At 42.0% G+C, this 26,480-nt stretch overlaps 1 protein-coding gene across 2 annotated transcripts in view; it reads right to left on the reverse strand.

Moving 5' to 3' along the window:
• Positions 1–3,527: 3,527 nt before the first annotated feature.
• Positions 3,528–26,480, reverse strand: part of AP1G1 (adaptor related protein complex 1 subunit gamma 1) — a gene marked incomplete at its 5' end in the record, with an annotated part of 92,089 nt that continues 69,136 nt past the window's right edge. For both annotated transcript variants that reach the window (XM_079800328.1, XM_079800327.1), the window contains 7 exons: positions 3,528–7,717; positions 9,200–9,298; positions 13,699–13,859; positions 13,961–14,068; positions 24,949–25,075; positions 25,261–25,402; positions 26,066–26,170. In XM_079800328.1, coding sequence (XP_079656454.1) covers positions 7,616–7,717; positions 9,200–9,298; positions 13,699–13,859; positions 13,961–14,068; positions 24,949–25,075; positions 25,261–25,402; positions 26,066–26,170 — 844 coding nt within the window. In that variant the 3' untranslated portion in view covers positions 3,528–7,615. The remainder of the gene's footprint in view (positions 7,718–9,199; positions 9,299–13,698; positions 13,860–13,960; positions 14,069–24,948; positions 25,076–25,260; positions 25,403–26,065; positions 26,171–26,480) is intronic.

Genomic DNA, 26,480 nt, shown 5'->3' on the forward strand with positions numbered 1-26,480 from the left:
CGCCCGCCCGCAGCCTTCGGACCTGCGTAGCTGCGGGCGAGATGCGTCCGGGGCGCCGCGAGCCGCATGCTGGCGGGTTGCAAGTGCGGACCCCGCGGGCGGAGCCGGGCGCCACCGCAGGGCTGGGCCTCCACGGTCGGCAGCCTGGGAGGACTGAGGCGCCGGGTGGGTGATTCACTGCAATCCCCGCCTCCCAAGTGCCGGCTGGACAAAGGGCAGGTGTCAGTGGTGACAGGACGCTGCTCTCCACAGAGGGTGGCTCTTGTGACTTGTTTCCTCCCTTCCCAATGGAACGGATTGTTGAGGATACTCACCCTAGCGAGGACCTTTCTTTTCCTTATTGGAGATGCTCACGACACTCAGCAAATTCGATCCAACCCTGTGTACAAAATATGAACTCTCCTCCCAGCCACGTTTTCATTCCCCTTCTCCTTACGTAGTAAAATCAGAATTCGGTTCTCTGTCTCAAGCTGTTATGTATCTGTGAGCCATTTAATTGTTTGCAAAGATGATTCAGAAAATCTTTAAAAAGTTTTTCTTCTTCTAGTTCCCGCATTGGCGGTAGCTTTGTGGCCGGCCAGGGGGTCACATTTGGAATCAGAAAGCTCGATTCCAAGTCTCAGCTCTACCTCTTATTAGGCATATACCCTCGTGCAAGTTACTAGATCTCAGACTTTCGTTACGAAGCAGTGAAACAGAAATTAATATCTGCCTAGCAGTTATTTTGAAGATTTTGTGAGTGATGCAGCGTGCTTATTAGCACATAGTAAGGATTCATAATAGCCATTATAAATGTGAATTTCCAAATTTAAGATTCACTCAGTTCCTCAGAGTATTCTTGTTAATTCTGTTCCAAATTTTCCTAGGAAACATAGACTTCTGGATTTTTAGGTATTCCCCTTACCAAAGGTATTGATGAATCCTCGAGCAACTTGCAAAAAAATAATTTCTTGAGCTTTGAATAATTGGTAAAGATTGTATCATCTATTATCCATTGCTGCAGTCCAGACCAACTATGTTTTAATTGCAGTCTTAGAACAAAAGAGTTTGTGACCTACAATAGTACTATGATAGGTATGCATTTGGAGATACTTTAAATTCCAAGACAAAATTTGACTCTTGCAAAGATTCTGACCCTGTACAAACTGTTTCTTCTGTAAATTTAGTCACTACATGAGTTACCTTGTATATACAAAAATTCAGCCTCCAGTCATCTTCATTTCTTTGTCTCATTATAATGAAAATTTTTTTGTCTCTGTGTCTAGGTGTAAGGTGAATAAAGCTCCTAGGTTGTCTACCTCTGGGGTTTTCCCTCTACTTTGAAGAAAGCTACTCAAAATAGTTGGATCTCTATTTCAGTACTTACTGGGTAACTTCTAGAAAGAACACTTGTTTGTAAGACTAGGCACCAATATGGAGACAAAAATGGACCTGACCAAGGATGAACAAGCAGTAGAAAGAATAAAAACATGGCTCAGGATTAGTGTGTGTAAAAGCCTGTTTCTTGATGTATTTATTACGCATTACCTTTTCCAGAGGCTCTGTATTGACTGAATACCTGAAGCGGAAGGAAGTCCCAAGGACCAGCATTTGCATTCAGGCTGGGCAAGATCAGTGGTAGATGACTGTTGTTTCTTTTAAAATTAATGGAATAGTGGGCTAAAGCATCAATTCAAAATGCAAGCATATGCCAAAATTATATATTTAGTACTTTTTTAACAATAGTAGTACCTCTGTCAAAACGGGGAAAAATTTAAAGCTACCAGCCCAGATACTGCATGAGGATCATTTATGATGCAGCTCTCTTTAAAGGTCTCCATGATTTAAGATCCAGTTCAGTAAGTAGTGACAACCAGTTGATTGTTTTCAAATCATATACTGCCATTAATGTTTTATACTGTTTCAAAGGTCACATATACATGTTCTCCTCAGTTCAAGGCCGTGTGCATTATGTATGCCAAGGGTTATGTAACTACAATTTCTGGAAATTGTCAATAGCTAAGACTAACCCTAAGAATAAATTCCTCTGGGATTTTTTGGTGCAAAAATCCATCTGCCCTCACTGCAGGTTCATTGTTACAAAAATCACTGTTTGGATCAAAGCAAGGGACAGAAGTCATTCGATTTTTTTCCTCTCCGTATCCTATCCTTCCTATAAGCAGCTGTGCATGCCTTTCTCCCCACCTGGAGACACACCCACACACTTTAATATCAGGGGTTTTTCCTAATGCTCACTACAAAATGGAAAGAATATCTAAAGAAGGGGAAAGTTCATATCAGATTTTCATAGAACCATAAGCCAACTACATTGGCTTAATAATAGGTTGTCCCCACTCTTTCAATGATTACAAAGTCACCTTTAGGCCTAAAACCCTTGTTATTCTATCACAGGTTGAGCAGATTTAGATGTTTCTTTTTCTTTTTTCTTTTTAGAGATAGAGAAACATCAATTTGTTGTTCCACTTATTTATGCATTCATTGGTTGATTCTTGTATATGCCCTGACGGGGAGTCAAACCCACAACCATGACATTATTAAGACGCCGCTCTAAGCAACTGAGCAACCTGGCCAGGGCTAGATATTCCTTATTTTAGTTCCAAATAAACAGACAGGCAGTATTGACCTGGCTTCAAGGTTTGAAGAAATTTCTTCCTTGAGCATTTTTATACTTTTGGAAGACGGGAAAATTGAACTAGGGGAGAAAATAGCATGGAAAACCCTTCAAAGTGGTAAAAATTAATGTGGTCTTTCTAGACTGAAGTTCAAACTGGAACACAAGTCATTACATTTTTGTCTTGTTTTCTTTTTCAACTCATTATATTTTTAAGTAAATATCTGGAATCTATTACTTGCTAAACTTTTCTATCGTAGCTTTTATATTTTCATTTAATTACATGTAGATGAAGGTGTTAACAAAATTTAATATTAGGAACAAAGATGTTAAGCCACATATAAGTAAAGATTATAGAAATGTCACTTATCAAACAGTGCCAAAGGGCACTTCTGCATAAACTAGATAACTGACAAGGACTACATCTTTCTCCTTCTCAATCAGGGGACTGTTAGGAATCATCTGAGTAATAGAAAAGCTAAAGCTGTGAACTTCCAACCACTCTCACTTTTATGGAAGAGTGTGTATAAAATAGATCAGGAAGTATAATTCATTTTGGCTAGTTAAGCCTTCCGCTTCCCAGTCACAGGTATACTTGAACAATTCACAAATTGTAACCAAAGCGCTATGACCACCCCTCATACACATTTCACCTTAATATGATTTCTTTGTGTGAGAATTCTCCATTGTAGAGAAGATAAGTATGGACATAATCATCTAGCTAAAATTTCCAATTAAACTTTTCACTGTCTACAACTAGAAGTATGTGGGGTTTTGTTAAGTTGTTCAAATTCCTCTCTTGGTGAGATTTGTGTATAAAAGGAACATCAATTGGTCAACTAGTTTAGCTCAAAGTTCTGGAATAGGAATTCATCCAAGGCTTCTCTAATCTACTTGTAAGAATCGAGAAAGCAAATTTTAAATCATTGAGTATTGACTTTTTTATTATTAGTCACTGTTCATAATTTGTTTCAACCAAAAGACAATACACACAGCAGAATTCTAATGCATCCCATGTAAATGTTTACATCCATTTTATTCCTCACTCGCCTCTAAGGCTTATCATTTAATTTTAAATTTTTTTTACATCTCAAAAATATGTCTGCAATAATTAGAACTTCATTAGCTGTCCCACTTGGAAACAGCCTTTAATATTTTTTACAGTAAAGAAGATGTGATGGGGCTTAATGAAAACGTAACTTACAATATTTTGAAAGAAAAGGGACTTTACAGGGACACAGTGGGAGTTCACAGAGGAAAGAGTTCAGAAGCTCTTTCCCATGAGGCCCCCAAGTAGAAAACAAAAACAAAACACACAAAGCGCAACAGCAGGTTCCAAACACAAAAACAAATAAACTCCAATGCTCCATCCCGAAGCCAGAATCGGCCTCGTGGAAGTTCATGAAGCAACTGTACAAGCTGCTTCAGCATTTTCTTCTGTTTAAATGTTCCCGGTCCTAGAACCCCGTAGGTGGGACCCACTCACTGCTATTGCTTGAAAAAGTTATTCGCTTCCAGTTCTACAAGCAGCCCCACCCTCCTGAGCCAAAGCTGGTCAGAGTGTTTTAATCTTCAACACATTCTGAGCAGTCTTCTCTTCAGTGATCCTTCCCACTCCCAAACGCATGAGAACCTGTACCACCTCTCCACCAACCAGTTTTTGAATATCCACTTTTTACTCTCCAGTTCTCAGTTTAGGACAATGTGGATAAAATACATTCACTAGAAAAAAATATATACACATTCAATCTATTTCCTTTAGTTCTCATGGCCCCGAAATTTTCCAATGCAGAAGATAATGATGTTGAATCTCAAAAACAGTATCCCCTAACTGCCAACTTCTTCTAGAAGAACATAAAAATAGAAAGCATGTTATATAGATAGAAATACTCAAACCGTTAGTGCTGGACAGTTTTCAAAGTCTATTTTTTTATATGAAGGGGACAAACAAGAGGTACGGACATCTTTAACCTAGCAAGAGGAAAGAATCCCCTCCCAAGTGTTACACTGAGGAATGTTTCTTTAAATGAGAAATACCTTAAAATGAACAGATGATCACCATACACAGCATAAAACATTCCATGACTGTCCAAGTCACCTCAAGGTAACAGCACCGGAGCATTATGGGAGAAGTTTCTCGGGTAGAGCACCCTCCCTACTGTTTTTTAAGATAACTTAGATGAATTCTCCCTTAGTATAACTGGGGAGGCAGGGGAGGGTTGGGAAGGGCTAGGACACAAACTACTCTAGAAGAGGAAAAAATGAGGTAAAAGTGCATGTGAAATTGTCCAAGTAAGTGTGTGTGTGTAGGCTCACTGCTATCACCCTGAAGTTATTAAAACAGCCACGGAAATCACTCTTTCCTCACAATGGCTCTAAAGTTGTAAATCTATCCAAATTTGCTCCCCCTTGAATGGTTATACTAGGGAAAGAAATTACTGAAATGTTTAAGTTATTCATAGCAATTAAGAGATTTCTCCTTTTAGCAGCAAGGCCAAGTGAGAGAGAACTAGTTCCGATCCTAGAAACTAAGGCACGCTGAAGCTTTCAAAGATCTGATCATTTGAAACAGTCTTCACAACCATCAGTATCCTAGGCAGTAATCTGACCTCTAGTCCTTCAGTCCCGTGCTCGGTAGGGTTCACGCTCTGAAATCACTTCATATTCTACACAGCACCCTTTGTGTTAAGGCCATGATTTTTATTCCTCCTAGACAAAGCTATGGATGATCATACAATGCTCTACCTTAAAACTATGATCACCCAAGGAGATGCTGTTACAAGAGCAGACCCTTTCCATCTCCTTAGCTAGCACTGCCTTAGAGCTTGGTCTTCAGCAGATTTCTCAAATTCAACTCAGTTCAACTAAAGAAGCTTGAGCTGGTTAACTATAAACATGAGAGAGAAAATAAAGCCTCTACCACAAAGAGGAATGTTAGACAAATTCTAGTCAAGAAATCCACCAACATTGTGTTAATCCTATCATGTTTCACAGCATTAAGTGTCCATCCAATGAAATCAGTCTGCAAAGAAACCTTTAAAGGCGATTTTTCATTGCACAGGCAGAGCAGTTGTGAAAAATACATACTAGTCCACACTTACTTCACTGAAAACTACACACAAGATAATGTCCTGTTCTTGACTCAGTCAACCGTTTACCCAGTGGAGTTAAATTTTAGCAAATCTTGCTCTTATATATTAGTAAAACCTGGAAGTTTCCCCTTTGGAGCCTTTAGTTCAACGCCAGTTTGTCAAATGTAAGGAATAGTCTAGCATCTGATACAGAGCTAGATTTGACAAGACACTGAAGATTTGAAGTAAAGGCTTGGTGAAATGGAGGGGGAAATGGATATCTGTACCCAGGTTTAAGACCGAAGCCAAGGTAGTCATTATACTGTACTCAATACAGTAATGATACCAACATTTTAAGAGCAAGGTGGGCCTGACTCTTCCTTTCTTCTTTAGTCTATCAGACATGGCACCTGTGCACCTGAACGTACACAGTACATTCAACATGGGCCACAGGAGAATCACCCTACCGTATTCCAGCAACTGAGTGTTAAGGTTTGAAATCGCAAGGGTCCTTTCTAAAAAGAATTCGGCACTCCTACTAGTTTTTAAAAAGCTCCAGATCTCAAGTCTTTGATGCAGATGTTCGTGAGACTGGCCTCTCTCAAGAGACCAACTTCTCAGACTCAGGAAAAGATATCCCTGACTTATGGTGTCCATTCCTCTGACATAGGGGACAAGGAAGCTACAAGGCTTCATTCCAACACCATAAAGTACAATATAGGAAAGATTTCTTTAACCGTGTGGTCTTTATTTCAGTGCCAGTGTTACAGATACAACACAAATGTTCCAGTTAGAAGAAGGAATTCAAACGGAATGCCAAGGTCCAAGCCAGGCTCAGGAAATAAAAAGGGACGTTTGGAGTAATGGAGGATGACTCCAATATGCTCTAGGATGAGTCTGATACTCAACTCTTCCTATGGGCAAAGGTGCTTTTGTTAGAGAGTCTAATCTTTAAAAGTGGTAAATTCCTCTTTCCACCCATTTACCATAGTTCATCAGGCAAGTTATAGGCTTAAGAGAAACTTTAAAATTTGTGGTGGGAATAGGGGTATTAATAACGACTTATATATAATATCTTTTAGAAGTTGTCCACCTTTCACTTTAAGGGGAGTCGATTTTGAAAATCATGGAGAGTATTCATCACTACAGCTCGAGAAGGGAAAGGAAGGGGAACTGGAAGAGCCTTGGAAGTTTCTATTACAAATAGAGCACCATATCCTTCATGCCAAATCTCAACAAAAGCTCTTTTTAACTGCATCTGTCCAGTGTTCACAAATAACCTTTCAAAGTCTGACCAGTTCTTGGTAACAAGCATACATACATGTGTGTGTCTGTGTGAATACAGCAAAGCACAGAAAAGGCTACCAGGAGCCTATTGCCTTTCAAACATTGGGGGAACCAGTAGAAAAGGCAGGTCTCCCTAATGTCCATGGTTACATTTCCATTCTGAATGCCAGATGTAAAAAGCGCCTGATGATGGTGACCCAGCTAGTGAGGAATAAATACCCCACCTCGCCCAGTCCACAGAGAAACACAGTATAAAGAAGGGGCAACTCTGCTGCAGAGACAGTGTGAGTGTTTTCTTGCCATGGATTCCAGTCCTCTCCTCCAGACCAGCTGCTTTTTCCTCAGGGGCCCAGGGAATGTTGATTCTGGCTGTTAATGTGGGAGGGGTAGAGAAGTGCAGAAAAAGGGAAGAGGAGGAAGAGTGCAAACTAGCCTCCAGAAGCAGCCGGCCTCAACGGTGGAGGAGAGGAGATTAGTCTTTAACAATGCTTCAAGGTCAGCAATTACTTTAGGAAAATCCTCCTCAACAGTTCTCTTCAGCTCCTCGTGCCCATGGTACAGTTGGGGGGGACTTGCCAGCAATCACAACCTCCTTCCCAGAGTTCCTTTGATTGAGTGGGGTAAGAATAAGAATGGTGCCAGACCCTCATTGCCAGGACTGAGGGGGAAAGTTGTTCACTTCTGCTAGATCTTGCATTGCTGAGCCCTTGTGATTATATGTGAGCTTGATCCGCATTCGCAGCTGTTGCTGTGAGAAAAGAAAATCACAAATTATACAATGAAATGAAATCTCTAGAATCTTTCCAGTCCACAAATACACTTTTAATCTTAGAGAAAACAAAATTATTTTAAAGCAAAGTTGTCTCTTAAAAATGACACACAGGTACCCAGCTGGTGTGGTTCAGTTGGTTGAACATCATCTCATGCACCAGGAGAGTCACAGGTTTAATTCCCAGTCAGGGCACATGCCTGGATTGCAGGCTCGATCCCCAGTAGGGGGCGTGCAGGAGGCAGCCAATGGATATTTCTCATCACTGATGTCTGTCTGTCTGCTTCTCTCTCTCTCCCCCTCTCCCTTCCTCTCTCTCCAAAATCAATAAAAATATATTTTAAAAAAATTAAAAATGACATACAGGCAAACAGCAGCAGCAAAAACCACCTAGTAGTCTAGCTATCAGCCACAGAAGCAACCGCATGCAGTCAGGCATCTCCAGAACACATCGCTGACTTTGATCCTAGAACTGCAATAACAGGACAGAACCACGCGAGAGCATTTTCATGGTAACATTTGCTGAGTGCTTTTCAATAAGATTCAACTCTTATATATAAGTTTCTAGAAAAATGATGTAAACATATACTCATTTTATGCTCTACATTCAGACATACTGTAAAACTATACTGAAAGTGAACATAAACTTATTTCATTCCCAAGGCATAAAGAAGGGAAAAAAACAAAAAGAGTTAACTTATAGGTAACAGCAGTAGTTTTAAGAAAACGCAATTATAAGTACTTTTCACTTTATGTGGCAGATTTCAAATATTAGTGCATTAAGAAAATTTTTATTCTATGTATCAGATTGTCAAAGGAATTTCTAATTGTGCTATAGGTAGATACTCAAAATGCAGTGAATAGCAGAGAAAAGACAAGTGTTACAAGAGGATGAAATCATACTGGTATTTATGAGGCACTACTAGAAATCTTTCAAAGGAAGAAATTCCCTGAATCATTTCTAAAAACTGAAAACTAGTCAATTGATTAGTATTAAGTGGAGGCAATTTACTTCTTTGAAAAGACATAATAAAAGCATTGCTTAATTTTAGTTTCGAAAGCTATTTTTTCCTTTGGCTGCTTAATTAAAATGTCTCCACTTTTGCTATGCATCCTTAACAATTACATGAAATATGGATTTTTGGTTCAACAAATGCTCTTACCCCAGACTGCAACTTGTGTAAAGGTTAGAATGTCTAAACTTCCACACTCCTGCAAAAACTAGACCTTTAAGCCTCTAAATAGAGAATTTTTTTAAAGCTGCATTTTATAAGATGCCACTAAATCATCTAATGTGTCTGGGCTCTGTTTATTATCTTCGAAAGAACAAGATTAGACCAGACATTTTCACAGATTTCTTATGACTGTGAGTCAAAAAACTCCAGAGAAACAAAGCAGAATTTTATTTCAAGAAATATGCTTGCACCTTTCTCAGATAGTGTCTTCAAATGTGCTACTCACCTTCTGTGGGTTCAGAACTTTAATGACTTGTGTGATGGTCCCCGTATTAAATGCTGGGACAACGCTGCTGCTAGGAGACAGAAGCTGCAGCTGGAATGTCTGGGGAGAACAAAGGGCATCTTCAGAAAGAATAATACACTTAATATGATGTCAGAGGAAGCAACAAATAAAAAAGTCAGCGCTTGCTGGTTTGGCTCAGTGGATAGAGCAATGGCCTGTTGACTGAAGGGTCCTGGGTTCAATTCCGGTCAAGGGCACATGCCGAGGTTTTGGGCTAGATCCCCATAGGGGGTGTGCAGGAGGCAGCCGATCAATGATTCTCTCTCATCATTGATATTTCCATCTCTCTCTCCCTCTCCCTTCCTCTCTGAAATCAATAAAAATATATATATTTTAAAAAGTAAGACACCCAGATGATGGTTTAAGTAACAGATTTACTTATTACTACTTTCTATTTGTTTTCCAGAAATCCACAATTCATAGTATGTGGGTGACTACCATTTCCTGGTATTTATAAAATTCCAGGAAGTCTTTGATCATGAAAACGAGCAGTAAGCCCTTCTTCCTCCCCTTTTTGGCAGAAAGAACCTTATCCTACTAGTTTTCAAAAGGTGACCAATTCTTGTTCTGGCAACCTCACTTAACAATAACTGGTCAACTGTGCAGGTTAAAAACAGGTGTCTGTGGCTAAAAAAAGAAGCTAAAAAGAAATGAAAAAAGCTTTCTAAAAATAACAAACGAGCATACCAGTCACTAACTACAGGCTGGGATGCGGAAACTTGAACTTTTGCTTTCTAAAGCAAAATTGGACTCTGTCAAGGCCTACTCCTATGTGACAGAGGTGAAGGAAAAGCTGGCAGAGCCAATATGTTAATGGATCGCTCCATTGGGCACACAAGGTCCTAACAGAAAAATCACATGCAGAACTAGTCCACAGAGCAAAAGACCTGGAAAACCAAAGCCATCTGTTGCATGCTGGTGGGTTTTGTTTGTTTACAGGTAACAAAGGTGGAAGTGCTATGAGCAACACAAATAAACCACAGAATTTTAAAACATCTTTCCTGAAAGTTCAGTCTTCTAAAATATTAAGGAGGGAGTAGAGAGAGGGAAAGAGAAGGAGAGAAAGAGAGAGAAGTGAAAAAAGAGAGAGAACGGATGAGGAAAGAGAAAAAGGGGAGAAGGGAGAGTAGGAATTCTACACAGTCTTCTCTGAAGCCAAAAATTTTAAGAGTAGAGATTTAATCTCAATACACATGTTTATTATTTGGGTCGTATTCATAATTCTATTGTCAAGATAAATTATGTAAGCTAAAATATTATTCACTTATTTATATTTATTTAATTAAATATAAGATACCATCAATTATAATTCACACCATTATTTTATATACCACAGAGGCAAAAAAAACATGCTGCCAATTAAACTATGCCAAGGTATCAATTTTAAAATGTACCTCAATTTCAGAGATAATAAAAAGTAAAAATTAGTCATAGAATCTATGTGCTTGTATGAGAGTTTGAAATCCAAGATATATCATTGTTATGCAAACAGGCATAGTACAGTACAGCACCAAGAATAAGACAATGTTTTACGAGCAGAGATGATGTGTTGCTAGAACAGCAGGCTAAAGTGACAAATATAAAACCCTAAAGTTGCAGTAGCTAACACTTACTGAGCACTGAACACATGGAAAGTACTTAAAACAGTATCTGGGACATGAAACTCATTTATTCCTCCTGAAGTAGATAATCCTTAACACCACCTTTCTTTGCAAATGAAGAAACTGAGGCACAGAGGTTAAGAAACTTACAACTAGTATTGTAACCACTTTACTGTTTCTAAAATATCGACAATATTCTGGCTCCTAAAAAAAGCAAATAAAGAAGATTGCAAAATCAGCCATAACCACAAATAAAAGGACTTAAATTTCCAAAAATGTGTGGTCTGAATGTGACATATGAAATTTCCTTCATATGTCACTGCAAAAATTAGATTAACTTAGTCTAAACCAGCAGTTGGCAAACTATGGCCCATGGCCAAGAATGAAATGACACCTGTTTCTGTAAATAATGTTTTATTGGAACAGAGCTACACTCCTTCACTTACGGTCTGTGGCTGTTTTTGCACTATAACAGCAGAATTGAGTAGATGCAACAGGGACCATAGAGTCTAAAATACTATCTTCGTCTACTACAGAAAATTTCTGCCCAATCCTCATTCTAAACTCTTCTTCATTCAAACTTTTCTAAGTACAAATTGGCAGTTACAAAGTAGTCATGGGGATTTAAAGTACAGCAGAGGGAATAGTCAATAATCCTATCTAATAAAAGAGTAATACGCAAATTAACCATCACTCCACTACACCCGCAAGCCACACCCACCAGCCACGCCCCATCAGCCAATCAGGAGCGAATATGCAAATAAACCCAACCAAGATGGCTACGGCCACAGAGAGCAGGAGGGAGGCTTGGGTTTCCCTGGCAATGGAGGAAGCCAAGCTTTCCGCCTGCCCTTGCCGGCCTAGGCCTCCACTCAAGGCTACAAAGTTTCAATGACAGAAGATACATAAATCCAAACAGAAATGGCAGCAGCCAGAGCTGGAAAGAGCAGGAGGCTAGGGTTGCTTGCCCCTGGTGATGGAGGAAGCCAAGCTTTCTGCACACCCTGGCCAGCCCAGGCCTCCGCTTAAGGCTACAAAGTTTCAATTATAGAAGATACATAAATCCCAACAGAAATGGCTGCCGCCACGGAGCAAGCAGAAGGCTTGGCTCCACTCCAGGCTACAAAGTTTCAATTGTAGAAGACAAATAAATCCCAGATACCAGGGCCTCTGCTTGGGTCGCCAGGAGGCGTGGCTGGCCTGCAAACCACCACAGGCTCCTCGCCCAGGCCGCCCCATGCCCCAAGGAAACCCCCACCCTGATCCGGGACATCCTTCAGGGCAAACCAGCCGGCCCCCACCCGTGCACCAGGCCTCTATCCTATCTAATAAAAGAGTAATATGCAGATTGATCATCACTCCAACACACAAGATGGCTGCCTCCATGTGGCCACAATATGGCCAGCAGGGGAGGGCAGTTGGGAGGGACCAGGCCTGCAAGGGAGGGCAGTTGGGGGCGATTAAGCCTGCAGGGGAGGGCAGTTAGGGTGACCAAGCCGGCAGAGGAGAGAAGTTGGGGGCGACCAGGACTTCAGGGAAGGGCAGTTGGGAGGGACCCAGGCCTATAGAAGAGAGCAGTTGGGGGGGACCAGGCCTGCAGGAAAGGGCAGTTAGGGGCAAACCGGCTGACAGGGGAGCAGTTAGGCATCAATCAGGCTGGCAGGAGAGTGGTTAGGGGGTGATCAGGCTGGCAGGCAGAAGCGGTTAGGGGCAATCAGGAAGGCAGGCAGGCGAGCAGTTGGGAGCCAGCAGTCCTGGATTGTGAGAGGCATATCCGACTGCCCGTTTAGGCCCGATCCCAGGCCTAAACAGGCAGTCGTACATCACTCGAGGGGTCCCAGATTGGAGAGGGTGCAGGCTGGGCTGAGGGACACCGCCCCCCCCGTGCACGAATTTCGTGCACCAGGCCTCTAGTATTGTAATAAATATGTATGATGCCAAACTTACGTGGGAAATCACTTTGTAAATTGTATGTCTAACCATATGCAGTACACCCGAAATTAATATAATGTCAAATGTTAACTATCATTGAAAAAAGAATTTTTTTTAGGGAAAAAAACTTTACTATTCAAACATGAACATAAACACTCCTTAAACCTAGATTTGGTTTAAACAAAACTTCAACTTACAAAACAAGCAGTCACGATATCAATAGTAAACTAAACATTAATGAAGGAGGAATGTTTTTCACTCTTCTATATCGATATGAAAACTTTTAATTCTCTACAAGAGAATAACAAATAGATAAAATCTCTCATCTTAATTAACTTTAATTCTGTGTTATAATTTGTGTTTTTTAGGCCTTTACCACTGTATTACCAAACATTAATAGACCACTTTACAGAACTCTGATCTCACTTCCATTAGAATGCCTTTTTTTATCCTATAATACTAACTTGAGAATATTTATGACCAAGTAAAAAGTATTAAAATGCCATGCTTGAATGAACCATAATAGTTACATTATTGTTAGTTTGTGCTAAATCTGCCTATGTAGTTTAATCTGTAAACATTAAAATATATCTCTTACCAAGTGAGGTTTTATTTATTTATTTAAAATACATTTTATTGATTTTTACAGAGAGGAAGGGAGAAGGATAGAGAGTTAGAAACATCGATGAGAGAGAAACATCAATCAGCTGCCTCATGCATGCCCCCTACTGGGGATAGAGCCCGAAACCAAGGTACATGCCCTTGACCAGAATCGAACCCAGGACCCTTCAGTCCACAGGCAGACACTCTATCTACTGAGCCAAACTGGTGAGGGCCCAAGTGAGTTTTTTAAAAATTAAGCCAATCTTTATTCAAAAGAAAAAGGCAAAGAAGACATTGTAGTACCTTTGGTACTGCAGCCTGGAAAACAAAGTCCGTCATGTCCAGCTCTGTGCTGTTAGAGGCCTGTATCGTTATCACCGTGACACTGGGGTTGGTGTTTGACCGTTCAAAGGTGAATTCTATCTTCAAGCCATTCTTACTGTATGCTGTGATGGAGGGGATGCCTGGGAAAGTACAGGAAGCTTAGCCTAATTGTAGTCAGCCTAATACTTATAAAATTATTATTTGCTTTCTTCAATAACTTTAATAACATCAGTAATTGTACCTGTAGTGATGTCATTGAAGAGAGGTTGTGATGAAAGCCCATCCAACAAGAAAGGGGGCTGGGATATCTGTGGGGCTGAGGCAGGGGCAGGAGCAGCAGTTGGAGCACCTATAGGAAACAGTCCAATGTTAAGTCAATATTACCCAGCATGACAAAACTCATCAAGAAAATATAGGAGAAAAATATTATGACCTCAGGTTAAGAGAAAGATTCCTTAAATAAGATGCATAATTCATAAACCATAAAGGGAAAGAACTTAAAATTCAAACACTTTAAAATGAGTAATGTCTGTTCATTAGAAAATACTATAAAAAAGAGAGAGAGAGAGAGAGACCACAGGCAGGAGAAAATGCTGCTACAAGACAACAAATGGATGAGTATCTAGAACTATAAATATCTTCCTACAAGTCAATAAGAAAAAAATAACCCAATTTAAAAGTGATGAGGGATAGGAACATCTTATGAAAAGGACATCTTATGAAAAAAGATGCTCAGTAATTAGGAAATGGAATTTAAAGCCACACTGAGATACTACTTCACATCCAGTACAGTGGTGAAAATTTCAATGTGATAATACCAAATACTATTAAGAACGTGTAGCAATGGGGACTTCTAACCTGTCATAGGGATATACATTGGCACAACCAAACTAGAGACAATTTAGCAACAATAGAGCTGAGCATGAGTATATACCTAAAGTTCCTAAACCTCAAAACTCATAACATTTTAAGCTAGATGATTCTTTGTTGTGGGAGGCTGCCTTGTGCATTGCAGTGTGTTTATCAGCACCCCTGGCTTCTACTCATTAAATGACAGTAACATCCTCCAGTGTGCAACTGAAAATATCCACTAAGCCCTGGTGGGCAAAATCTCCCCACTGAGAACCAGTGCCTTTTTCACAAATTCTTACATATGTACACAGGGAAACTTGTATAAAAGTGTGCATAGCAAGATAGTTTCTAACAGTGAAATACTGGATACAACCAAATGTCCATCATCAAGATAATGAGCAAGTAAATTGTGGTACACTGATAAAAGTAAACATACACATACACAATAGTAAAATTGTTAATGCACTAGAAGTGCAGTTGACCCTTGAATAAGTGGAGGTTAGGAACACTACCATTCCGTGCAGATCTCCACACATGAGGATTCCCAACGAAGCAGTTGACCTTTGGACAACTCGAGTTTGAACTGTGAGGATCAACTGCACGGGTCAATTGAAAAGAATCCACTTATAAGTGGGCCAATGCAGTTCAAACCCATGTTGTTCAAGGGTCAATTGTACATTTAACATGAATTATTCATAGATTATTCTCACAAATACAATGTTCAGCAAAAAAGCAAGGTGCAAAAGAACATTCAGTTGGATATCATTTCTATAAAGGTAAAATTTGGCAAAACAATATTACACACTATTATAAAGAAATATACAGAAATGGTAAACACCAAAGCTAAACACTGCTTCAGGATAGACAGTAGTGACCTCTGGGACCAAGAGGGAAGGAATTAAAGGGGAGGTACAAAGGGAATGTCAACTTTCACAAAAAATATTTTATTTTACAAGCTAAGCAGATAAAGGCATTTATTGAATTTTATAGATGTTAAATATTGCATAATAAAAATTTAACACAAACACACCCTGGGGAGGGTGGTATGAAGGAGGGGGGTGGGATTACCAGATTACCATTTTTATTTGATCCTTCCCATAAGAACAAGGAGGATCATACAACTGAGGGCAAATGATAGAATATGGCCATGAACTGAGAGAAATGAGAATTCTAAGAAGAGGTATAAGAAAATTCTGCAAAATAAAGAGAATGCATTTTATATTTAAACAGATTTCAAATTACTTATAAAATTAACTGAAAATATACCAATAACAAAATTAAAAAATACAGGAAGAGTGAAATATCCTTTTAAAAAATACCTAACTATACTAAGGGAAAAAACAACAAGCATGCTAAAAATTAGCAAGGAAGGTAGAAAAACAGATGACTAAGCAAAGCACAAGAAGTTAAAAACAGATATGACACTGCAAAACATGCAGTCAAGCAGACTGCCTATGAAGTATACAAAGAAATATTCATATAGTTCTCAGAGTTTATATAAATCTAATCTACTAATTTTCCCACAATTACCATTTTCAAAACAATTTTAGAAATGTGTTCCCATGGAAAATTAGAGGCTACCAAAATATATAGATAACATATGGGTCCCTAAGTCCCTTAAATTTTAGCTTTTTTCTCCTCCAAAGGTACAATAGGTAGTACCTTTTGTACCACCTATTAGGGAAACCACAGAAACTTACTGTAACAATTTCTCTAAGAGCACACACTAAATTTATTTACAGATTTCCACTGATTTATATTACTGTGCATTAGGATATAAGTAATGATGGCTTAAAGAATCTATAACTCAAAAATGGGAAAATGTGTTTAAAACACATTATGAATTAGTAAAGGAAAATCTAGGCTTTTTGACACGTTATTGTTTTGCTTTTTCATATAACACTGGGAAAACAACAAAGTAAGAACAAAAACCAAACAAAATATTACGACTCCATGATAAAAGAGTTAAGGACTCAAAAGGAATGTGGAAAAATAAAATTCATGTATAATGCAAAAATGTTGATATATATGAAACATTCCGTGATTGAAAAACTTGAAATTAACAAAATAATAGGACCAATCTTTAATCTGCTAGGGCTCGTTAAAAAATGATAGTACACAATACTTATGATTGTATAGTGAAACTGGTGGCAATATACATGGAGGTTAAGGTAAATAACAATTATCATGTGCCTACTATGAGTCATACATGCACTGAATAAGTCACCATTCCTCATAAATACTCTCTGAGGTTAAGTATTTGTCATTTTTATTTTAAAGAGATTTTTTTAAACATATTTATTGATTTTTCACAGAGAGGAAGGGAGAGGGATAGAGAGTTAGAAACATCGATGAGAGAGAAACATCGATCAGCTGCCTCCTGCACACCTCCCGGTGGGGATGTGGCTGCAACCAAGGCACATGCCCTTGACTGGAATCAAACCTGGGGCCCTTCAGTCTGCAGGCCGACGCTCTATCCACTGAGCCAAACCAGTTAGGGCTGTCATCTTTATTTTAAACAGATTCAGAAAGACTAAGTAACTTAGTCAAAGAAAGTAATTCAAAATAAGGACAAGTTTATATGTTATTGAAGCATTAGTTATAAGAAAAATATGGAAACAAACAATAGTAAGGAATTGAATAAATAATGGTACAAAGTTCTTGATGAAATATTAGACAACTATTTAAAATTGTAATTGTAAAGACTACGTACTATTCTGGCAATGCTAATATGTTAACAAATAAACCATATCACCTACACACTATGTTTAAACTATGGGACTGTTTTTACTTTTCCATATTCCAGTATAGATTTGGTATTTGAGGATCTCAAAAGTACATAAGAAATAACAGTTTAAAATTTTGTTAAGAGCCCAGACATTGTGGCTCAGTGGTTGAATGTCAACCAATGAATGTAGAGGTAATGGGTTCGATTCCTGGTAAGGGCACATGCCCAGGTTTCAGGCTCCATTCCCTGTAGGGGGCCTGCTCTCTATCCCACTCCCTTCCTCTCTCTCTAAAAAATCAATAAAAACATTTAAAAAATGATAAAATAAAATTTTGTTAAGACACATATATAAGCTCCAGGAGGCTGCTGTGTTAGAAAAAAATAATTTAGCCTGTAATAGGCAGTCTACATGATCATCCAACATCCTTATTCTATGGCCGGTTTCTACTTGAGGTTAAAGTATAACTCTCCATTATACTTTTAAAGAAGTCATGTAAGCCAAAAACTAAATACTACAGTGATACTCTTAGAATTAGGGATTCATAACATCGCTGAACACATCAACTACAAATGTCTACTACTAAAACAAAAATAAGAAAAAAAATTCCCAAATGAAAGTTGTATTTGAATAATATAATTATTTTTTTAATATATGTGTTATTGACTTTTTACAGAGAGGAAGGGAGAGGGAGATGGATAGAGTTAGAAACATCGATGAGAGAGAAACATCAATTCAGCTGCCTCCTGCACACTCCCTACTGGGGATGTGCCCACAACCAAGGTACATGCCCTTAACCGGAAGGGAACCTGGGACCTTTCAGTCTGCAGGCCAATGCTCTATCCACTGAGCCAAACTGGTTAGGGCTGAATAACATAATTATTAATGATTTCCTCTTTCCATCCTATATAATAAAAGCCTAATATGCAAATTATCCCCTCAACCGGAGTTCCGATGAGAGTTCAACCTCTCAACCAATGACGCGCACTAGGAAGCTGCAGACAGGAGGTTGCAGGAGGAGGGGGCAGAGCAGGGCCCACCAAGGTAGATGGGAGGGAGGGAGGGAGAGACCCCCACAGGACTGGGGACAGAGATGGGCTGGGAAGGAGGGCCGTGCAGAAGCATCGTCCTTGGTTGAAGTAGAAATCCTGACCCCATTTTACAGAACCCAGCAGAGTGTGTGTGGGAAGTGTGGGGAGTGAAGACAAAAGAGGGTGTGAGGGGACTGGATGGATGGAGAGCAGTGATGCTTGATTCATGGCCTATTTACTTTTACTTTTGTTAATATATTTTTATTGATTTCAGACAGGAAGGCAGAGAGAGAGAGAGATAAAAACATCAATGATGAGAATCGATCTGCTGCCTCCCTACTGGGGATTGAGCCCGAAATCTAGGAATGTGCCTTTAACTGGAATCGAAGCCAGGATCCTTCAGTCCGCAGGTTGTGGCTCTATCCACTGAGCCAAACGATCTAGGGCGACCCATGGCCTATTTAAAACCACTGCAGTAGGCTGAGCAGGGTTCTTACCACGATGGTATTACCTGATAATGAGAGTATCTCTCCTTATGTTGGGGCAATTGGACCTACAGGGAAGTAAAGACATACCCATGGAGCCTGCAAAGGGTTTCCATGCACATGATGCAATGTACTTCGTGTGGTAGCTAAAGAGGGTGAACAGAGCCTTGGAAGGACATGAGGAATCTAAGACCAGGGGCTGAAGGGAAAGTGCGTGCCGAGCATTCCATGCCATGAGTTACAATCTATGTATCTAAAAGCCTAATATGCTAAGTGTCCGACCGACCAGTCGCTATGATGTGCACTGACCACCAGGGGGCAGATGCTCCAACTGATAGGTTAGCTTGCTGCTGGGGTCCGGTCAATCGGGACTGGGCGAGATGGAGCCGGACACGCCCTAGAGCCTTCCCGCGGTCCCTCCCTGGCCACCAGCCCCGAATGGGACTGGGTGAGATGGATCAGCCCCGATCGCTAGTCAGGCAGGGGGACCCCACCCATGCACAAATTTCGTGCACCAGGCCTCTAGTTGCTTTAATAATAGGGAAGAAGGGAGCTCTTAAAAAACTAACCATGAGTAGAAAGAAACCTAGAGAAAGTGATGTCTTTGGACACTAATTAAAAGCAAAGGTGACTTGGGATTTTTTTTTTCCAGCCCGAAAGTTTTAAAATACAAGTAATTCTCCAATTAAAAAAAAAAAAATGGGGAGAAACCAAGATGGCAGCATAGGTAAACACCTAAACTGCTGCCTCGCACAACAATTTCAAAACTACAACTAAAAGACAAAACGAACATCATCCAGAACCACAGGAAAGCTGGCTGAGTGAAAATTCTACAACTAGAAGGAAAGAGAAAAGCACACTGAGACTCAGAGGAACTGCAAAAGGCTGAAGTATGGAGGCAGCGAAGAGGACTGACTGTTGAGTGCGCCACTGGCTTTCCCAAGCGGGAGGAAGACAGAAGCTCCCGACTGCGCTAAACTCCAGTTCCGGGTGAGAATCTGGGAATCCAGACCCATTTGGGGAGAAACTGGACTGTCTGGCAACGGGCAAAACTCAAGGGCGGCTTTCTCTCAGAGGTGTCTGCAGCGATTACCGAGGGACACTGAGACCCAGGGGCCTCATAGGGCAGGGCTGACGGGAAGCCAAGGCTGTCTGCTCCGCCCTGAGACTCCACCCCATCCAAGCTGAGCACAGAGGCTTTTGCAATTTTGCAAGTCTTGTCTCATAAGGGTGTCTCCAGCACAGAAGTTCTCCCAGCGTAGACACAGCTGATCCTCACAGCCAATTGGCCTGGAGCTCAATTCCTCCCAGTGATACCAACAACAATCAAGACTTAACTACAACAAGGCTGTGCACACAGCCCACAAAGGGGTGCACCAAGAGTGTCCACCTCAGGTAACTGGGGAGGCTGAGCCACTGGGCCCTATAGGACACCTACCACACAAAGCCACTCTATCAACTCAGGGAAGCAGCAAAAATGCGGAGACAAAGAAACAGGTCACAAATGAAAGAAATGGAGGAAAGCAAACGACTGGATATAGAGTTCAAAACCACGGTTATAAGGTTTTTCAAGAATTTCATAGAAAAGGCCGATAAATTTAGCGAGACCCTCGAGGATATGAAAAAGGACCAACTAGAAAATAAACATACACTGACTAAAATAAAAAATATTATACAGAGACCTAACAGCAGACTAGAGGATCGCAAGAATCAAGTCAAAGATTTGAAATACAAAAAAGAAAAAAACACTCAACCGAAAAAGCAAAAGAAAAAAGAATAAAAAAATTTGAAGATAGTGTAAGGAGCCTCTGGGACAACAAGCGTACCAACATCAGAATTATGGGGGTGCCAGAAGAAGAGTGAGAGCAAGATACTGAAAACCTATTTGAAGAAATAATGACAGAAAACTTCCCCCACCTGGTGAAAGAAATAGACTTACAAGTCCAGGAAGCGCAGAGAACCCCAAACAAAAGGAATCCAAAGAGGACCACACCAAGACACATCATAATTAAAATGCCAAGGGCAAAAGACAAAGAGAGAATATTAAAAGCAGCAAGAGAAAAACAGTTAGTTACCTACAAGGGAGCACCCACACGACTGTCAGCTGATTTCTCAACAGAAATTATGCAGGCCAGACGGGAGTGGCAAGAAATATTCAAAGTGATGAACAACAAGAACCTACAACCAAGATTACGCTACCCAGCAAAGCTATCATTCAGAATTGAAGGTCAGATAAAGAGCTTCACAGATAAGAAAAAGCTAAAGGAGTTCATCACCACCAAACCAGTATTATATGAAATGCTGAAAGTTATTCTTTAAAAAGAGGAAGAAGAAGAAAAAGGTAAAGGTAAAAATTATGAACAACAAATACATATCTATCAACAAGTGAATCTAAAAATCAAGTGAATTAAAAATCTGAGGAACAGAATAAATTGGTGAATATAATAGAATCAGGGGCATAAAAGGGGAGTGGACTGACAATTCTCAGGGGGAAAAGGGTGTGGGGGGTGCAGGAAGAGACTGGACAAAAATCGTACACCTATGGATGAGGACAATGGGGGGGAGGTTAGGGCAGAGGGTGGGGTGGGAACCAGGTGGAGGGGAGCTATGGTGGGGAAAAAAAAGAGGAACAATTGTAATAATCTGAACAATAAAGATTTTAATAATCTGAACAATAAAAATTTTTTTTAGAGGAGAAACCAAGATGGCGGCATAGGTTAAACACCTAACCTACAGCCGGGCACAACAATTTCAAAAACACAACTAAAAGTCAAAACGGACATCATCCAGAACCACAGGAAAGCTGGCTGACTGAAATGCCCACAATTAGAAGGAAAGAGAAAACCACAAGGAAAATCAGAGAAGCCGTAAAAGCTTGAGGTATGGAGACACGGGCAGAGACACGAGCCTGCGCGCGTGCGGGGAAGACGGAGCCGGAGAGGAAGGGGCGGCTGACGGCCTGGCTGGCGTTCTCTGGCGGGAAGGAGATAAAAGCGCCAGATTGTGCTGAACCCCAGCTCCGACTGCACTGAACCCCAGTTCCGAGCGAAACCCTGGGAAGCCGGGCTCATGCTGGGGGAGTCTGGGCTGTGGGGCGGAGACACAGAGGAGTTGCGCCGGAGCCGCGCACGGGAATGTGCGCAGAGGAGGGTCTGTTGCCTGTGCCGCTGGATTGCCCTAGCGGGAAGGAGACAAAAGCTCCGGACTGTGCTGAACCCCCAGTTCCAACTGCACTGAACCCCAGTTCCGGGAAAGACCCGGGGAAGCCAGGCTCATACTGGGGAAAGCTGGGCTGTGGGGCAGAGGTGCAGAGAGGCGGCGAAGAGCAGAGCACCGGAGGCGCGCAAGGAATTGTGCGCGGAGGATGGGCTGTTGACTGTGCCGCTGAGTCGCCCTGGAGGGAAGGAGACAAAAGCGCCAGACTGCGGTGAGCCCCAATTCTGACTACACGGAAACCCAGTTCCGGGCGAGAATCTGGGAATCCAGATTCATTGGGGGAGAGACTAGACTGTTTGGCAGCGCGCGAAAACTCCAGGGCGCTTTTCTCTCAGAGGTGTTTGCTGGGAGTACAGAGGGACACAGGAACCTCATAGGGCGGGGCTGACGGGAAGCCAAGGCGGTAGGCTCCGCCCTGTAACTCCGCCCCATCCAAGCTGAACACAGAGGCTTTTACAATTTTGCAAGTCTAGTTGAATGGGGCTGTCTCCCGGCATAGACACAGCTGATCCTCACAGCCAATTGGACTGGAGGTCACATCCTCCCAGTGTACCAACAGCAATCAAGGCTTAACAACACCAAGACTTTGCACTCAGCCCACAAAGGGGGGTATCAAGAGCGACCACCTAGGGAGATTGGGGAAGCTGAGCGATAGGGAGGCAGCCAAAAGGGGAAGACACCGAAACAGGTCACGAATATAAGGGATGCTGTAATTCCTGTTGAGGGGCCACAGGCAGTAGCTGACCTACACTCCATTGGAGACCCAGAAACGAGGGCATCTAGTGGTCGGTGTGAGATGACACCAGATTTCAACCACTCCCATAAGGGACACATTCAAGAGGCAGACGCAGTGAGTGCCAAAGCCTTGCTTCACCAAGACCCGGCACATAAACGTGTCTCCCGCACAGCAACTCTTCCTTTATAGACACAGAGGGTCCGCACGGCCAATTGGCCTGGAGGACAATTCCTCCCAGTGACACCAACAACAATCAAGACTTAACTATACAAACAAGGACCAAGATGGAGGCATAGGGCAGAAGCCTGATTGCTGCCTACCACAACAATTTTGAGACTACGACGGGAGAGCAGAGCAGACACCATCCAGAACCACCGGAGGGCTGACTGAGCAGATGCTCTACAACTAGAATAAAAGAGAGGGGTACGCGGGATGAAGCTGATGCCGGTGACCCAAAGACCACACTTTAAAAACTACGGCTCAGGCGACACAATGGCGGCCTGGAACGTGCTCGGCGCAGTTCCCCCAGCGGTCTCCGGCTGAGGGGAAGGCTTCACTCGCTGCCGAGCACGGACAAACGAGCCCCTGGGAGACATGGGGTGGGAGACTACGCGCTTGCTGACCTCCGAGTCCTTCAAGAATCTCAACGCCCCGGAAGCGGCCAGGTGCGCACGCTCGGCAACCGGCCACCGCTGCAGACCCAAGGGCCGACTCAGCCACCCCGGACCAGCCCGCCGCCGCGCACCAGGCACACCGGAGCTTCGCCCAGCCCGCCGCCCAACGAGTTCTGCGGTGGCTGCCCTGGAACTCTGAGAAAATGGCCGAAGGAATTGCTGAGAGGGAATTGACCAACAGGAATTGGGATCAAGAAGACGAAACCTCGCTGGGTCCCGGATCCGGGTGAAGCCGCGTGCCCCTGGGTCCGGGTGAGGCTGGGAACTGGGTCAGGGTGAGGCTGGGCCCCGGGTCCGGGTGAGGCCACGTGCCCCTGGGTCCGGGCGAGGCCATGCGCCCCTGGGTCCGGGTGAGGCTGAATCCTGGGTCTGGGCGAGGCCGTGTGCCCCTGGATCCGGGTGAGGCTGGGACCCGGGTCCGGGTGAGACCGTGGGCCCCTGGATCCGGGTGAGCCAGGGTCCCGGGTCTGGGTGAGACCTTGGGCCCCTGGATCCAGGTGAGGCCACGCGACCCTGGGTCTGGGAGAGGCCACGGGCCCCTGGGTCCGGGTGAGGCCACGTGCCCCTGGGTCCGGGGGAAGCTAGATCCCGGTTCCGGGCGAGGCCGTGTCACCCTGGATCCGGGTGAGGCTGGGTCCCGGTTCCGGGCGAGGCCGTGTCCCCCTGGATCCGGGTGAGGCTGGGTCCCGGGTCCGGGTGAGGCCGTGGGCCCCTGGATCCGGGTGAAGCCATGCCCCTGGGTCCGGCCGAGACCAAACCAGAGGGAGTCGGACCTGCATTACCACCATTTGTCCACCATCCAGAGCTGAGGGGTCAGTGCCGACATATACTCATAAGGAACTGGTGAACATTGATATTGGGTCTCAAAAGAACTGTTGGTCCAGAAGGAAACTCACTACAGACTGATTCATTTGCCTGTCAGCATAACTATTATTGCTCGTCGCACATTCAATTCTTATAAGTATATCTCTAGTGACACATGATTTCGCTCATCTAGGGGAAATGATGAACAACATAGACTGATGAACAAGAACAGAACCAGAAACAAGGAGGCATCGATTGGACTATCGGGCCTCAGAGGGAGGATAGGGGAGGGTGGGGGGAGGGGGGAGAGATCAACCAAAGGTCTTGTGTGCATGCATATGAGCCTAACCAATGCTTAAGTTCAACAGAGGGTTGGGGCATCCATGGGGAGGGGTGTGGGATGGGAATGGGGGGATGAGGACAAATATGTGACACCTTAATCAATAAAGAAATTTAAAAAAAAACAAAAAAAAAACACTAAAAAAAAAAAAAAATTTTTTTTTAAATGGACTTTAAGGAATCCGTAGTCTCTAGAGAATAGCATGGCACCTTATATCCCAGATATTGTGAAGATTCTAATCTTGCTTCTGACTTAGCTTCGCCCATCTTCAACTGACTGATGTGCTAGAAAGTCCATGTTCAGCGTAGTTTTCCCCCAAACCCTTATCCCTATCTCAGCATTAAATAATTCCACTCAGGCCTCACCTGTAAGGTTGATGTCTCCCAGCAAATCAAGAAGCTCTCCACCAGCAGAAGCTGGTTTGCTTGTAGGTACAGTTGGAATAACAGGTGTTATGTCATTTCCTCCCAACAAATCCAATAAATCATTGGCCTAAACAAAAAAATAATATCTCAATTTATTAATCATTTGCCTAGTCTACTTCTAATGTAAAGCTATTTCAACACTTAAAAATAAGAGAATCATCAGTCAATCCAGGAACACTGAAGGGAATCAGCTAAGAGATTACAAGGAACTATTGATCATCAGTGTCCCCAGAAAAGTCAGTGAAAAGCTACCTGGCTGCTAGGCTGTGGCCCAGAGGGTGGTGGTTTGGTCTCTAGCGGAGCTGGTTCTGTCTCTCCATTTGTCTGCACAATCTCCGTAGGACCGTTTGTGGTCACTTTTTCCATGACAGGCATTCTCTCAAGCAAGGCAGACCTGAAAAAATATCTGAAGTGGTTAAATTCCAGGCAATTAATCTAGATTCCCTACCCAAAACAATCACTGTAACTATATTGGGGCCAAACATGAAAAGCCATCTCCCCTACCCACCCAACACATACATTAAAATAGAAGGTGGATTATAAGGATACATGACCTAAATTCCTAGCTGGATTGAGGGCAGGCAAGAAACCTTGAATGGAGAAACTGTCCACCTAAATCCCAGGAAATTGAGATTTCTCAGTGGTAAAGAAGTTGGAATGAAAGCAAGGTAAATCAGTAGATATTAACAGGTTCCAATAAAAATACTGTATAACAGAAGGGGGCGGTGGGAGATGACATCAAAATGTTCATAGTAATATCTGATGAGATTCTTGAGAAAAATACAGCTCTTACTTCTTAAACCAAATAAAATGGAAAATGAAGCTAACTTTCTGTATCAAAAAAAGGGGAGAAAAGGAATGAAAGGCCAATTAACTTCTTTCTTTAGAGATTAGGCAGAATAGGAAATGAATAAAAGAGAAGCAGTCAAACAATTAGAACTGAACAGGGTAATGAAATCCAGTTAATAAGACATGAGGGATGAGTCTCCTTAATGGATTATGACAATCAGTTTGGAATGCTAAGAGGCACATGCATTGCTTAGTTTCTTTTACTTACCTCATATGGTCGTATTTCTTAAAAAGTGCATTATATTCTACTGCCCTCTGCTGGAGTTCCACATCAATGCTGCTTCCATAGATGGAAACCACTTTCTTTATTCGGCTTTGGGATAAAATGACAAATGAATTCAAATACCCAAAAGAAAGTTCATAAACAAGCAGACAGAATAATGTTTAAACCAGAGTTTTCTGGTTAAAATTTTGAAATACCTTTTCTTAATTTATACAATCTTTCAAAAACAAAACATCTTTCCTTCATCTTCATTCATCCAACATATACACAACATATACTGAAGTGAAAACCATCACAATCAAAGTTACTCAGAAGAACTCATAAAGAACCACACTGGCTTCCTTACTTATCCAGTGACCGGACTTTCAACAGAATCAACAACAAAACCAAGAAAAGTGAC

This window comes from Cnephaeus nilssonii (genome assembly GCF_951640355.1).
Source record: "Cnephaeus nilssonii genome assembly, chromosome: 20".
Lineage (NCBI taxonomy): Eukaryota > Metazoa > Chordata > Mammalia > Chiroptera > Vespertilionidae > Cnephaeus > Cnephaeus nilssonii.